This window comes from Mirounga leonina, unplaced genomic scaffold (assembly GCF_011800145.1).
Source record: "Mirounga leonina isolate KUSES-001 unplaced genomic scaffold, KU_Mleo_1.0 Mir_118, whole genome shotgun sequence".
Taxonomy (NCBI): domain Eukaryota; kingdom Metazoa; phylum Chordata; class Mammalia; order Carnivora; family Phocidae; genus Mirounga; species Mirounga leonina.
In genome coordinates, this window is record NW_023270277.1 from 522,355 (window position 1) to 537,840 (window position 15,486).

At 47.4% G+C, this 15,486-nt stretch overlaps 1 protein-coding gene across 1 annotated transcript in view; it reads left to right on the plus strand.

The window, feature by feature from the left end:
* LOC118007321 (gamma-2-syntrophin-like) overlaps positions 1-15,486 on the plus strand; it is a 219,473-nt gene that overhangs the window by 106,408 nt on the left and 97,579 nt on the right. Inside the window, exons 8-9 of the mRNA XM_035000341.1 lie at positions 1,163-1,250; positions 5,743-5,834. Of these exons, the coding sequence (XP_034856232.1) occupies positions 1,163-1,250; positions 5,743-5,834 (180 nt within the window). The remainder of the gene's footprint in view (positions 1-1,162; positions 1,251-5,742; positions 5,835-15,486) is intronic.

Below are 15,486 nucleotides of genomic sequence, written 5' to 3' on the forward strand. Positions count from 1 at the left end.
CGGCCTGTGTGTCCTGTGTGCACCTGCATCCAGACAGTGGGAGGATGAGGTGGCTGCACAGAAGGCATGGCCCTGGCTGCCTTGGCCACATGTGCGATGGAGGTGAGGCCACAGGATCGTGCAGTTTAATCCTTATGAAGCTCAGGCTGGCATGCGGGAGGCAGGAGGCTGTCCATGCACCGCCAGGGGGAAGAAGGGGTAGGACCCCAGGGAGGTGCGTCTGCAGTTTCTCTGAGTCCAGCCTGGCGTATTTGAGGGGAATTCAGCGCTTGGGTCCCTAGGTGTGAGGTCAGGGTCGAGGGGACACGGGCCATGGACAGGCACAGTCCATGGGGCGGAGATGCTGGTGCCCATGAGGTTGTGTGTGATGATAGGGGAGAGCATGTGTGGCTCTCTGGGCCACGGAGGGGATGATAGCGGGTGTCTGAGAAAGCTGTGGTACCCATGTAAGATGCTGGCCCCAGGGTGACGGGACAAATAAGGAAGCGGGAGCCAGGGGAGGGAGGAGTGGGGGAGGGCCACGCTGCTGAGGGCGGGCTGGCCGCGCACCAGCCACACTCTGGCAAGTTCAGTCCCCTCTGGGCTCTGGAGTGGCGACATCACGCTTGCTTCCATGTCAGTGAGTGTGCGGAGATGTGACGAGAAATGGAAGCCCAGCGATGGTGGATGAAGTGACCGAACCCTGAGGATAATGTGACACTCAGCGGAGAAGCGTGGGCACGTTGAAGGGACGCCCGTTCACGTCTCCAGGATTCAAATGTCATTGAAACCCCGAAGCTCATGCTTGTGATCTGCTGTGTCTTCATTACCCAGCTCGCCTGGGTTCTGCCAATGTCTGAAATTTGGCTGTTTGTGCCATAAACCGACTCCTCACCTGACATGACTTTCTGGTAGATCACCCTGGAGGTTGCAGTGAGCCCGGTCCGTGGTTGAATGGTGGCACGCCCCCACTGGTGCGTGTGAGTGTCCGTGTAGATGGCACACTGGTGTGGACTGCGGGGCGTGCAGCTTCTTCTGGAGCCTGCGGGGTCTCAGTGTCTCGGGTAATCGCCAACCTAGAGTTGCTGAGAAATAGGCCAGGTGCATAGGAATCTTGGTTTTTTTAACTCTGTGTCTGGTCCTTTTGTGATGGTAAAGTAGCTGTTTTTTGTCACATTGACAGGTGCATCTTTTGAGAAATGCTGGCGACGAAGTGACCATCACTGTTGAGTATCTCAGGGACGCGCCATCATTTCTGAAGCTCCCGTTAGGTAAGGGGTGGCGAGATCTTCAGGGGCCCAGTGGCGTTTCCTTCTCCCAACACTGTTTATCCACACGGACGGCAGTGGCTGGTGGGTGTGACTCAGGGCCCGAGCTCGTGCTCAGGGGGATGAAGGACATGGATAGACACCTCAGCCGTCCGTGTCCCTGAGACCCTGCATTTTTACACACCCCCAGGCCTTTCTAGAGAAGGCGCCCTCAGACTGCTGTGTCGATTGATTAGCCATAAACCTCCTTCTTTAGGTCGGCTCGCTGGTTATAGTCACTTACACGCACATACATACAGAGAAACTAAGTTTGCTCTTAAAATATCAATGTTGACTTGAGGAATTTATGCCGAGAAAGGATTATAGTAAGTCTATACTATGAAGTGCCTTCCCCGCGCTCACGCCGGGATTTAATTCTCTCTCGTGCCTAAGGTGTGATCCAGTTGTAAGTGATGAATCACACATCCATGAGGATGTTTTACTCCAAGTAGTCACCACGACCTTTACTGACTCTATGCGGCCACCATGTTTTTACAACATGTGTGAGTTTATTTTCCTTCCAGGGGTTGAACAGGGGGTCGGGGTGCTGTCCTCGGCAGCCAGAATGGGCGTTAGGCACCTTCATGCTCGCGGGGGCTGCGGCTCTGCTGGGGGCCCCTCGCAGTCAAGTCTCCGGCTCACCGGGCGTGGGCCCTGCCCCCCTTTCCCTCACGTGGAAGAGCAGCCCTCACCCTGGGCTCACCCCGTTTGCCTCGTTTCCTGTCCCTCTCCCTCTGCTCCCCTACAGTGGAGCCCGCCATCTGCTGCCGTCCGTGGGCCCAGGTGCGGCTCCCTGGGCACATCGGTGGCAGGAGGATCCTCGTTTGACAGCAGGTCGTTGAACTCATTCAGCTTTCTGCTTTCCCTCCCGGAGAACCTGAGCAGATCAGTTTCAGGAACTGCATGTTTTCCCATCAGAGCCCAGTGGGGTAACCTCACCTGTATTCACTGATTGTGGGAAAATGGCCATCCCTCTTGTTGCTGTACAAACACGTCAGTAAGATTTACCGCATGGCCTACCTTCCTACAAGCCTGCCCGTTGCGACTGGGGCGTTCGATGAAAGTGCTCAGAGGGTTCCGGGGTCAGGAGAACGGCCCGAGGGGCTGGAGAGGCGGAAGGCAGCGTGCCCAGAGTAGCGGAAGTGGGAGTTTTAGCCGTCGGGCCAGCCATCCAAAGACGAGCAAAGACCATACGTAGCACCGCGTCACGTCCTGTGGGGCTTGGGGGAATATGGACTGCAAGAGGAGCAGCCGCGGTGCAGGATGTGTGCAGGTCCTGGGAGCCGGTGGGGCTCCAGTCCTGGGTGGACTGTCGACCCGGGTCGCCCCTGGCCTGCCCACCGGCTCACGGGAGAGGAGGAGCCTCAGGCCTGCAGGCGACGCTCGTAGCTCCTGCCCGTGGCAAGCTGCACCGGGTCCTGGGGCGCAGGGACTGGAGCCCGCGGGCACGTCCCGCAGTTTGAGTGAGGAGGCAGGCCGGTGTGGGTCGGTCTGCTTGGCTGCGGTAATAAAGCACCGCAGCTGGGCGGCTTGGACAGCAGAGGCTTCTCGCTCCGGGTTCTGGAGGCTGGACATCGGGTGAGGACCTGGTTCGTGCACGCCTCTCCTGGCCGTGTCCTGTGAGGAGGAGCAAGGGAGCTGCGGGGGCTTTTTACAAGGTGACCTCGTCACCTCCCACAGGCACCCAGCACCTTCACGTCGGGGGACTGGGGACACGGACGTTCAGTTCACGACAGAGGAGAGGTTCGGGTGAGACACAGGGGTTAGTGTAGGTGGGGAAAGTGCAGCGGAAGCTTCCTTCCCTGACAGCAAGAGGGCTGCAGAATTGTCTGTCCTCTTTCTTCAAATCTCAGAGTGTTGTAAAGAAATATGGCTGGAAGAAGCTGATTGCACACAGGGCTTAGTGGCCTCCTGACCCTCTGGGTCTGGGTTCAGATTCTGTGAGCAAGGGCTTCACAGTGATTCTTTCCAGAAGAATGTAAAGGCCGGTGAGTTTTGGGCATGTATGTGGATATCACGTGTGTGGCAACGTGTCCACGGAGGGCGGTGCCACCAGGTGGTCTGTGTGTCCGCCTCTCTATCAGTCTGTCTACCTGCGCGTCTATCCGCTTGGTGTCCTCGTGCGTGGTTAGAAAGCTTATCACGTAACGTTGCAGCAGAAGGCACGGGGGGACGGGCAGGGGCTGGTGCATCGACACTGAAGATGGTCACGTGCTGGCTTCATCTGCCGTGTCTTCTAGGGGAGGTGACTTCCGTGGCAGAGTGGGATGGGTGGGGTTTCCAGGCCACCTTTCACTAATGTGACTGACAGCGCAGAATTCAAACAACCACAGTAGCATCCTGAAGCTGTGGCCGGAGAGGGATGCCCTGCACTGAAGCCTGTCAATAGGGAGCCACCCCTGGCCTGAGGTGGCCATGCCCCCGTGGTCACGGGATCGTTGTGGAACTCTGATGCGTCAGCTGGAGCTCCTGGAGGCTGTTCTGTTGAGAGACGATCACAATGATGCATAGCCAGCAGCCTCGTCACTTCCCCCGTGTTGCTGCTGATGTCCTGGCACCACCTGGCTGAGTCCTCGGGACCTGCATGGTGAGCTCAGCTGGGCACACAGGTCAGCATTCCTGTAAAGGTGCTCACGGTTCCCATGGGGAGTCAGACGTGGCCTGCCATCTGAGCCATGTGAGCTCTGCCTCTCAGACTTCCCACGTGGCAGGGACGTTGAATTCTCTATCCATTCAGTATAAATGTCTCTTTTGCTTTTATTTGGTTCTTTATAATCTACAAGAGTTAAAACTTTAGTATTCTAAAAAAATTAATTATAGTGGTCATAATCTCTCCCCAAATTCAAGCAGTTTCCTCTGGTGAAGCCACAGCGAAGGCAAACTCGCTCTTGCCTGCTCAACCCTCGATCCTACGATAGGTCATTGCTGGTGGGAGCCAGCCACACACTAGAGCAGGGAACGAGCCTGGGACCCACCATCCTGTGTCCTCTGCAGCTGCAGCCCTGACCTCACACCCCATCCGTGTCTGTATGGAACCATCAGGCCATGTCCTTGGGAGTTGTGGAGGGTGCGGGTAATTAGGGAGGTGTTGACTCTGCTCTCGAGTCAATGTTAAGCCAGTATGGAGAGCCCAGGGGGAGACGCTGAGAGGCAGACTCGGTGCTGGCCTGGGGAAGCACTGTGCAGTCGGCAGCTGGTCGAAAGCAAGAATAAGCATGGTTGTCAAACACGAGCGAGCACCACTGTTGGAGCAAAGGAGGACCGTGTGCATTTCCCCCGAGTTCTTGGGGCTATGCACTTCGCCATGCACACAGGAACGTGGCGTTCAGTGGGAATGTGAGGTCCTCACAGATTTTACATAGACGGGAGAGGGATGCCACAGGGGTGTATCAGTGGGTGCCCCATGCGTCACACAGCGACGGGGCAGGATTGGAGGCAGGGAAGGCTGGCTGCCGAGCTCCGCGTAGCTCAGCACACATTTCTGTCTACAGTGAGCAAGGCTGGCGGAAAGTCAGAAATCTGGATTTTTAATGCAATGCCTTGGCTTTTCTCACACAAAACAGATTTGTAGAGGTGCCAGGGTGGCTCCGTCGGTTAAGCTGCATTGGGCTTCGTACTGCGGGTGGAGTCTGCTTGAGATTCTCTCTCTCCCTCTGCCCTCCCTGACTCCTCCTCTCTCTCTTCTTCCCCTCTCACAATAAACAAACAGATTTACAGATCAGAGTCCGCTTCCCCTTGCCAGTTGGGTGGCCCCACCAAATGGGATTCGTTGCCCTACAGGGAGCTGCTGCAGGTGCCCATGGCTCCCCAGCAAGGGGCCTCGTTCAGAGGGGCGGGTGTAGGTGACTGAGAAGAGGAACCCTTAGCTCAGAGTGGTGGCTGGCTGACTGCAGGTGACGTGCGGGCATTTCCTGGCCCTGGACCTCTGCTCTTGGCCCGATCACAAGGTGTTTGTTTTTAAATACCACTGCCCACAAATCTGTATGTTTCATATTTGTGTTTTCTACTAAAGCACTTTGCAGTGCCAACATAGTCAGAAAATGTCTAACAGATAAGTAATTTGAAGATGAAGAACAGAAAATCAGGACTAGTGTTTAAAAAATCAGCCGATGGGATGCTAGTGCTGGAAAGGACAGGGTAGAGTCCCCAGGACCCATGCGGACAGTCCCCCGTGCCCTGTGGACGCAGGCTCTGGACCCTGGTGCTGCAGCCTCCGGTCAGGTGGCCTGTCGTCCGCCGTCTGCCCCATTTCCTGTGTGAGGCCGGATTGGTGGCGGCGGAGGCCACAGGGCCCCAGAGCAAGGCAGGTGTTGGCGGCTCAGCCTATAACCGCCCATTCCGCGTGAGGGGTGGGTGTGGGGTCCTGGGAGCCTGCCTGGTGCTTCGGGAAACAGCAGGCGCTCTAGTCCAGGGCTCCCCGTGCTCTGTCTGAGGGAACGTCTCTGCTTGTTCGCAGGGTCCCCAGGGCCAGCCAGCGACCACGGCAGCCGGGCCTGCTCTCCACTGTTTGACAGCGGCTTGCATTTGAACGGCAACCCCACCAGCACAGTAAGCGCGGCTTCTCTTCCTCTAACTTAGCGGGGGTATCGGTCAGCACAGACGCCCCAAGATGGAGAGGTCACGCACGGTGACAGATGCAGAGGACAGACGTAGGACAGGATGGGGGAGGCCTCGGCACCATAGTGTAGTATGTTGTACTCGTGATTCCTTATATCTCAGCAAGCAGGTGGGCATGCTCAGCTCTGAGGCAGATCTCACAGTCCTGCTCTGATTTGCCCGAAGGCTGACCTTGTTTTCAGGACGCCTCTGTCAGGCTCCCTTGACAGGGACGCTACACAGGGTTTGTTCCCGAATCAGTAGAAGCCCCCCAAGCAAGCACGATACTGGGTACTTGCAGTGAGTGTTCATCATGCTCCAAGTCCCCTCCCCACCCAGAGAACCGCGCAGCTGGGCCAGAGCAGGGCAGTGGCCTGGCCGCGGGGCCTCCCCCCACAGGGGCCCAGTCCCACTTCCGCACAGAGGGCCTGCTGCAGCCTCCTTCCAGGATGCAGGCTCCTCGTCCACGGGCATCAGTGGACGCAAATCAGAATCCCGTAAACAGTCTGAGAACGTTTTATCAGAAATCATACCCAGTTGCACTCCTTACACCACCGGATGCTGGTCCTGCAGTGGGACCTGAGAACAAGGTCCGTGTTCAGACATAACATTCTGAAAATAGCATTGTTTTTCGTTTTAACCTTTTAACGTGGCTCTTGATATTTAAAGATTGCATTTAGCATCTTTGTGAGCTGTGAAGCAAAATACACAAAAGGCCACAAACTCAACTCAGATCAATAATTAGAATATTGTCGCGAGCTTTTTAATCTACGTGTCACATCTCTGTACCATTTTCTGGCCCATCCAGAAATAAACAGCATCTTGAATCTTGTGTTGTCATCCCTTTAACAGAAGATAGCTTTATCCGTGTGTGTGTATATATATGTGTATGTTTTTGTCTGTGTATATGTATATATGTGTATCCCTAAAAAGGTGCCATTTCATTTTGAGCCTTATAAAATTTTACTCTGTTATAACATTCTGGGATTTACACTTTTAATTACCGTTACGTTTTTAAGATCCACAAATGTTGTGGCATATGGGTCTAGTGTTTTGTTTGCTCGTTGCTATGTGATGTTAATTCTCTGAATATACTACAATTTATTTATCGATTATTGATCAGCAATGGACATTTGACTTGTTCTGTGGGCTTTTCTCAGTGTTGTTGAAATCGGGCTGCCACAGTCAGAGGTCGAGTATGCCAGTGTTTGGTTTCTAAAGTAACGCCTCCTTCTCTCCACACGCGTGCACACGTGCACCTGCTCCCCCTCCCAGCAGCACTGGGGAGTCCCTGCTGGCCCGCGGCTCCCGCACTGCTAGGTATCTTTTGGGGCTTAATGCTTTGAAATACAGTGTGTATAAAATGGCTGTTTCGCTGGGGATTTATTTTCATTTCCGCCATCACAGAGGAGGTCTGTTTGCTTCCTCCTCTGTGTTTACCTTTGGTTTCTCATCATCGGTGAAATGCTGTCCAGCACGCTTGCATGTGGACATGAGGTTGTCTGTCTTTCCCTCTCTGACCCATCAGGATTCTTCACATATGCTTGGAGCTAATACTCTGCTGATTGTCGGTCACAAACCTCTCACAGTTTACAGCTAGTTTTTTGTTGTACTTACACTATTTTCTGGTAAATAGAAGTTAATTTCAGCACAGCTAAACACGTCCATGTCTTCCTGTGTGGATTTAGAATCTGGTTCAGGGAAACTTTTCTTATCCTTTGTTCATAAAAGATAACTTGCTTGTATTTTTTCTAAATATTTTCTTGTTTGCTTTTCACTTCATATCTCTAAAGCATATGAGATTTGTTTTTGTAAAACATGTGAAAAATGGGGGTCAGATTCATTTTCTTGTGTAACGATTTATCGTGACCTGTTTCCTTAGGGGCCGTGGTGCCACCTGGATCCTCAGCCACGTGTCCTGGCCGCAGGTTTACCGCTGAGCCCCGCTTATACTCTCTTTGTCAGTGTCAAAGCCAGTACCACATTAATTGCTACGTGTTTATAATGCATTTTTATCTGCAGGCAAAAGCCTTACCTCCTTTTAATTCACTCTGTTGTTCCCATCCTCTCTCTCCCTGTTTTTCTTGGGAATTTTTAAAACCTCTGATCAGATTCCACAGAAGTCTTCGGATTTTTATTGTAACTGTATGAAATTTAGATCTATAGCGGGGGTCATCTTTCCTATGGCTGAAAGAATCTTAGGTCTTCTTTAATATTTTTCAATCGAGTTTATTTTTTTTCCTTTTTGATTAATTTCAACAGAAGACTGTTCATTTTACCACCTTTTGGCTCCATGGATCCACATACCACAGTTTCTACTCATTTTTGTTCCCTTATTCCTTTCATTTTATCTGCATTTTTGTGCTTTCTTATTTCTTATGCTCCAATCTGACAGTCTGTGCCCCTTGGTGGAGTGTGTGGTGATGACTGATGTGTATTCTAGCTTGTTTCTGATCACGGACTTTGAATTTTTATTGGTCCCTTTTTACTATACTCCTTCTCTTCTTCTTGATCTTTATATTCTTTTGGTTAAGTTTTTCATGTGTCTTTTTTCTAAAATTCTCCTTTGCTTGTTTGAAATGTATATACTTCATTTGCATTTATTTAGAGCTCGCCCTTGATTTTTTGCCATATATCTACTTGGCTTACAACATAGAAACATAGGTCTTTTCACTCCTTCTGGAAGGATGCAAGGACCTTATGACTCTGTCCTTGTAACTTCCCTGCTGCTGTCATGTGTGTGAGCCCACTCTCACCCCACACAAGTCACGAGTTCTAGGGTCGCTCCACGTGGAGAAGTTTGCAGCCTCCTGACCTCATCAGGACTCCTGCATTTGCTGCTCTTACAGAATCAGCATCCTTTCTCCTCAAGGACTCTGACTGGAAGTCAAGGCCTGTGGGTGGCCAGTCTGTTTCAAGTTATTTTAAAATGGGTTATTTTCTCTAAGCTTGAGCCTGTTTCCACTGTGTGTGGTTTCTAGTGGCAATGCCAGGAAGTTTTCTCTTCACGTGGCTGAGGGTCTGGGGGCATTTGCTCAGACAGCTTCCAACGTGGTGACCGAATATGGCCTCTTCTTTGTCTCTGACATCTCGTGTTTGCTGAGGCTGCGTCCTCGGCCTTCGTCAGGGCTCACGGCACCCTGCGGGCCTCCCTCCGGCCCCCACCCTGGACCTCGGAATCCGTGCGTGCTCGAGCGCCTCCTTCTGTCAGTCAGAGCCCTTACTTCTCCACATTTCCTTTTGTTTCTCATTTGGCTACTTTCTAGGAAATTTCCTAAGATTTTTATTTCACTGCTTTTTTCACCTTTGTACAGTATCCTGGTTGAACTGCCTGCTGAGGGCTGTTTTTTAAAAACCATCAAGGATCACGTTAACGCGATTCCTCTTAAATGAGAGAGTTGTACAGAGCGTGGGACACATGCCCAGGAGTCACTCAGGAAAGGTGACGCAGTCTGTGGGAGATGGGGTGCGCACTTGAGAAAGGAGCAGACGGGTTGGGGAGAACCTACCCACTGTCTCCCCAGCACCTCTCTCTCACGGCCTCGAGCCATCTCTGTTCTTGGGCTCAGTGGACACGATCCTTACACTGGTGTGGGCACAGTGCCCAGCGTGAGGTGCTGTGAGTGCATGTCCTCAGCCATCTTCCTCATCCTTATCACAAAAGGGGGAAAGAGGGATGCACAGCTTATCAATCTCTCTAACTAGTCAAACAGTTCACCTTCAAAACAAAATGTCAGAGTTGTTCAAAACACATTACAGAGAATCTGAATCTCAGAGAGTCGGAAAATCATCATTTTTTAAAAGATACCAAGACTCAAAATCCTATAAAAATTTTAAAGACTATCTACTTGGTTCTCCAGATGGAAACACTAATCATCCCATTAATAATCCAGCAGCTGGTTTGCTCCACATTCTTAGCTGTTGGGCTTTTTCTCTTCTAAATGCTATTTAGCACTGCAGTCATCCTTTGCACTCAACAGTGGATTATGTCAAACACAGCGAAGTGGTCATGCATGTGTGGGTCAGAGAATAAACAGACCCTGCCCTGCACTTTGTTTTATGGAAAAAGTGAGTTGGAATCATTCTTAGACTCTCAGGATTTCTAATGGTGACATTTTCAGAGTTGCTCAGATCACTTTCATTCTCCCAGGACTGAGCCCAGCTGAGCAAGAGACAGAGTTCAGAGCAGCTCTGTAATCACAGGATCCCTCAGGGCTGGGTTTCCGGCTCTTACAACCTATGCTGCTGACCCAGCTGCATCTGCAGCCTCTCTGTGCAGAGGTGGCCAAGCCTCGTGGAATGCACATTCTCCTGTCCGCCATCACTGGACGGGTTTCCTGTGCTGCCTTGTTTATTCTGAACTAACCTTTTAACCACCCCTTCCCCTTCCCCTTCCCAGACGTGACATTTTCTCCCCACCCCCTCCCATAAGACGAGGGTTAGCCCTTGGGTGTGCCTCACACAGTTTAAAATTCTGACTTCATCTGTTTGCTACACTATTTCTCTATCAGAAATCCTCACCGAATGTTTACAACAAAGAAAGTCTCATTCACGTCATATCATCTATTTAGGTGATTTCTCCTCTGTCCCCTTGACCTCCCACTTGCAAGCCCCCCTGGCCCCCTACATACCTGGTTGGTGCTCACGCAGGCCTTTGGGGAGGGCACAGAGCGGACCACTCCTTGACGTTTTCATGTCAGGAAGGTTTCCATTGTCTTGAGTTGAGAGTGGGTGCTTTCACTGTGTGTTCTCACTCGGGTTCTCGGGCGCCCACCGGATCCTGAGACACCAGACCCTTGCCTGTCTCCTGCTGCACCTGCGGCAGAGGCAGAATAACACTGCTCTGAGTACTTCCCCTCGTAAGAAAACCTTACCAAAAATGAATAAGGAGCTGCAATTAAAGAAAAAATACCTCATAGTAAATACCTGGTTTTCCAAGTTACAGATTTCAAAACAAAAACAAAACAAAACAAAAACCCAGAAACTCAGAAAGACTGAGGTCATTTCAAAGAACTGAATGATTCAAGAAATGTATAGGAAAAATATATCAAAACACAAAATAAAATTTTATGGAAATTATATGAGAACAGATAAAAACTAGTAAATGTGAAAAAGAAAAAGCAGACATAATAAAAATAATTAAACCAATAAAACAATGTAACAAATATTAAATATATAAACAAGGAATAAAGTTTTCTGGATGAAAGAACAGCTGGGCTTCCAGGCAGAGATAATGAGTGAATGATAGTTAACTGTTTAATTGAAGGATGAGGCACATACAGGGAAGTATACAATTCGGAAGCAACAGCTCAAGAAATTTAAAACACCCTGGTCAACCTGTAGCACATCACAGATTCTCAAAGCTACCCCTCCCCTGACAAGGAAAAATAATCACTACTTTGACCTCAGTCAACATAGATTAATTAAAAAATTTTTGAATTTCAGATTGATGGAATCATATACTTTGATTTGTTGCCAAAAATCAATCTTAAAATCAACTAGAGAAATCGTAGATCACTTATGAAAAATGATAACTTTATTGACAGCTGATTTCTCAACAGTAACAGAGGAAGACATATAACAGTCCAGTTTCAAAACTATGGAGACAGAAATAACTGTTGATATATCTTTGTGTTCCTCATAAAGCCATCTCTCTAGAACAAGGTAGAAATACAGACGTGGTAATATTAAGAGAATTTGGAAGACTGTGTCACCAGAGAATTTCACTAACAGAATTTCTAAGGGACATATTTCAGGAAGAGAAATTAAAGTGATCTCAGAAGGGCAGTTGGAGATTAAAAGAGGCAAATATGTATGTGAATCTACACAAACATAGTCTGTGGAAAGTACTAGCAGCTGAAGAGAGCAGAGATACAGACTAGTGAACACAATGTGTATTACTCAGAGTCAGAGGACTGGAATGAATGTGTGGAAGTCCCTCTGTTGTTAAACTGCTTCACAAATTGTAAAACTACCAGTAAAATTAAAGATCAGAAGAAAAAGAACAAATTGCAAAAAACTCTTAGTTAAAAATGCACAAAGAAAAAAATAATAGAAAAATAAGGTAACAAAAGAGCCAAAGTAAGAAGCTAAATATGAATACAAATATAGTAGTAATAAAATATGTATAAATAGGCTAAGTTTACTACTTAAGAGCCACAGATGATTTCAACCTTTAAGAAGATTGAAATTATATCAGAAATCTTTTCCAATCACAGTGATATGAAACTAGAAATCCACTACAAGGAGAAAACTGAAAAATTCACAAATATGTAGAGATTAAAACACATGCTGCTGAGCAACTAATGGGTCAGTGAAGAAATCAAAATAGAAATCCAAAAATATCGTTAGACAAAGGAAAATTATGAAATGCAACATGCCAAAGTGTATGGGATGCAGCCAGAGTAATCCTTAGAGGGACATTGGTAGTGATGAATACCTGCATTAGGAGAAAAGAGAGAGCTCAAATAAACAACCCAACATTATAACTCTAGGAACTAGAAACAGAAGAACAGACAAAGCCCAAAGCTGGTAGAAGGAAGGAAATGATAAAGAGCAGGGTAGATATAAATGAAATAAGAACTAAATAGACAACAGATCAGTGAAACCAAGAGCTAGTTTTTTGAAAAGATAAACAAAATAGACAAAATTTTACCTATACGCACCATGAAAAAAGAGAGGGAACTCAAAAGAAGAAATGACTGATATTACAGAAATACAAAGAATCACAAGACCACTGTGAACAATAACATGCCAACAATCAGATGACCCAGCCGAAATGGATACATTCCCAGAAATATATGACTAACTGGAACTGAATCATGAAGAAAGGGAATATCTGAACAGACCCTTTACTGGTGAGGCGACCGAATCAGTAAGCAGAAACTCCCAGCGGAGAAAAGTCCAGGACCAGATCACTTCAACAGTGAATTCTATCAAACATTTAAAGAATTAACACCAATCTTCTCAAACTCTCCTAAAAAATTGAAGAGGAGGGGAGAATTCCAAACTTACTGTGCAAGGTCAGCATTTCAAACTAACTCCAAAACCAGGCAAGAAAAGAAATTACAGGCCAATATTCCTGATGAACATCGATGCAAAGATCCTCAACAAAATATTCGCAGACTGAATTCAACAGTACAGTACAAGGATCGTACACCTTGGTCAAGGGTATTTGTCCCAAGGATGCACGGAGGTTTCACTATCCATAGTTCAGTCACTGTGCTACCCTGCATTAACAAAACAAAGGACAGAAATCATACCATTATCTCAATAGGTGCAGAAAAATGTCATTCATAAAATTCAACATCTCTTCATGATGAAAATGCTCAACAGACTGTGTACAGAGGGAATGTATCTCAACGCAATAAAGCCCACCATATATGATAAGTCCACAGCTACCAGCGTACTCGGTGGTGAGAAGCTGAAAGGTTTTCATCGAAGGTCAGATGCAGGACAAGGATGCCACCCTTCCTAGTCCTATTCAGCATAGGACTCAAAGTCCCAGCCAGAGGAATTAGGCAAGAATAGGAAATAATAGGCATCGAGATTGGAAAGGAAGAAGTGAAACTGTCTCTATTTGTAGTGACATGGTATTATATAGAGAAAACCCTAAAAACTCTACCAAAAACTGTTAGCAGTAATAAATTGAGCAAATTTGCAGATATACAAATATACAAATACACAAAAATCAATTGTATTTCTGTACACTAATAACAACTATCAAAGTGAAAATTTAAGAAAATCCCTTTTGAAATTGCATGAAAAAGAATGAAATACCTAGGGATAAATTTAACCAAGGAGGTGAAAGACCTGTACACTGAAAACTATAAGACATAAATGAAAGAAACCGAAGAAGGCACAAATAAATGAAAAGATAACTTATGATCATGGATTGCAAGAATTAATATCATTGAAATGTCCATACTACCCAAAGCAATCTACAGATTCAGTGCACTCCCTATCAAAATTCCTGTAGCATTTTTCACAGAAATAGAACAATCCTGAAATTTGTATGAAGCCAAGAAAAAACAAAAGCCAGAGCAATCTTGAAAAGAACAAAGCTGAAGGCATCATGCTCCGTGATTTCAAACTATATTACAAAGTTATAGTAATCAAAACCATCTGGTATTGGCATAAAAACAGACACATAGATCAGTGAGCCCAGAAATAAACCTATGCTTATGTGGTCAATTAGTTTATTACAAAAGAGCTGAGAATATACAATGGAAAAAAGAGAGTCTCTTCAATAATGGTATTTGGAAAGCTGGGCAGCTACTTGCAAAAGAATGAAATTGGACCACTTTCTTACACCATACACAAAAATGAACTCAAAATGGATGAAAGACTTGGATGTAAGACCCCAAACCATAAACTTCCTAGAAGAAAATGTAGGGTATAAGTGCCTTGATATATTAGTCTTGGTGATGATTTTTGAAATTTGACCCCAAATGCAAAGACAACAAAAGCAAAAATAAACAAGTGGAACATCACACAAAAAGGCTTCTGCACAGGGGCACCTGGGTGGCTCAGTTGGTTAAGCGTCCAACTCTGGATTTCTACTCGGGTCATGATCTCAGGGTTGTGAAATTGAGCCCCACATCAGGCCCTGTGCTCAGCAGGGAGTCTGCTTGAGATTCTCTCCCTCTGTTCCTCTCCCACACTCCCTTTCTAAGAAAAAAAAACACAGTGAGGTATCACCTCACACCTGTCAGAATGGCTAGAATCAACAACACAAGAAACAACAGGTGTTGGGATGATGTGGAGAAAGGGGAACCTCGTGCACTCCCGGTGGGAAATGCAAACTGGTGCAGCCACTCTGGAGAACAGTATGGAGGTTCCTCAAGATGTTAAAAATAGAACCATCATATGGCCCCACAATTCCATTTCTGGGAATATATCCAAAGGCAATGAAATCACTGTCTGGGAGAGACCCCTGTATTCCCATGTTCCTGCAGCCTATTCACAAGCACCAAGATAGGAAGCAACCTCAGTGTCTACTGATGGATGCATGGAACAAGAATATAGGTGTACTTACATCTACATCTACAATGGAATCGTGTATGGCCTTAGGAAAATGGGAAATCCTACCATTTGTGACAGCTTGGATGGACCTTGATGGGATCATACTGAGTGGAGTGAATCAGAAAGACAAATACTGTATGATTTTACTGATATGTAGAATCTAAAAAAAAAAGAGAGAGAGAGAAACATCCTCATAGAAACAGTGACAGATTAGTGGCTGCCAGAGGTAGGCTGGGAGGAGGGGAACTAGGTGGACGTGGTCAGAAAGGAATAGTAATTGTGATGATAACCGCAATGACAGCCACAATTTACGGAGCAGGTTTTCTATGGCAGGAATCCTCCTAAATGCTGTGTATTTATCGTGATTACCTGCTTTGTGCAGAAAGGGGTAGACATGGTACACAAGGTGTTAATTCATTTCCCAAGGAAACGCAGCTAGTGCATGCCTGAGTTGGAATTTGACCCACTGCATGCTCTGGGCCTAGAACTCTGCCTTCTGGAATGAACAGCTTTGTAGCGTTTACTGTGTACTCAGTATGCTTGAGCACCTCCTGTCTATTCATGCAGTCCTCATCACCCC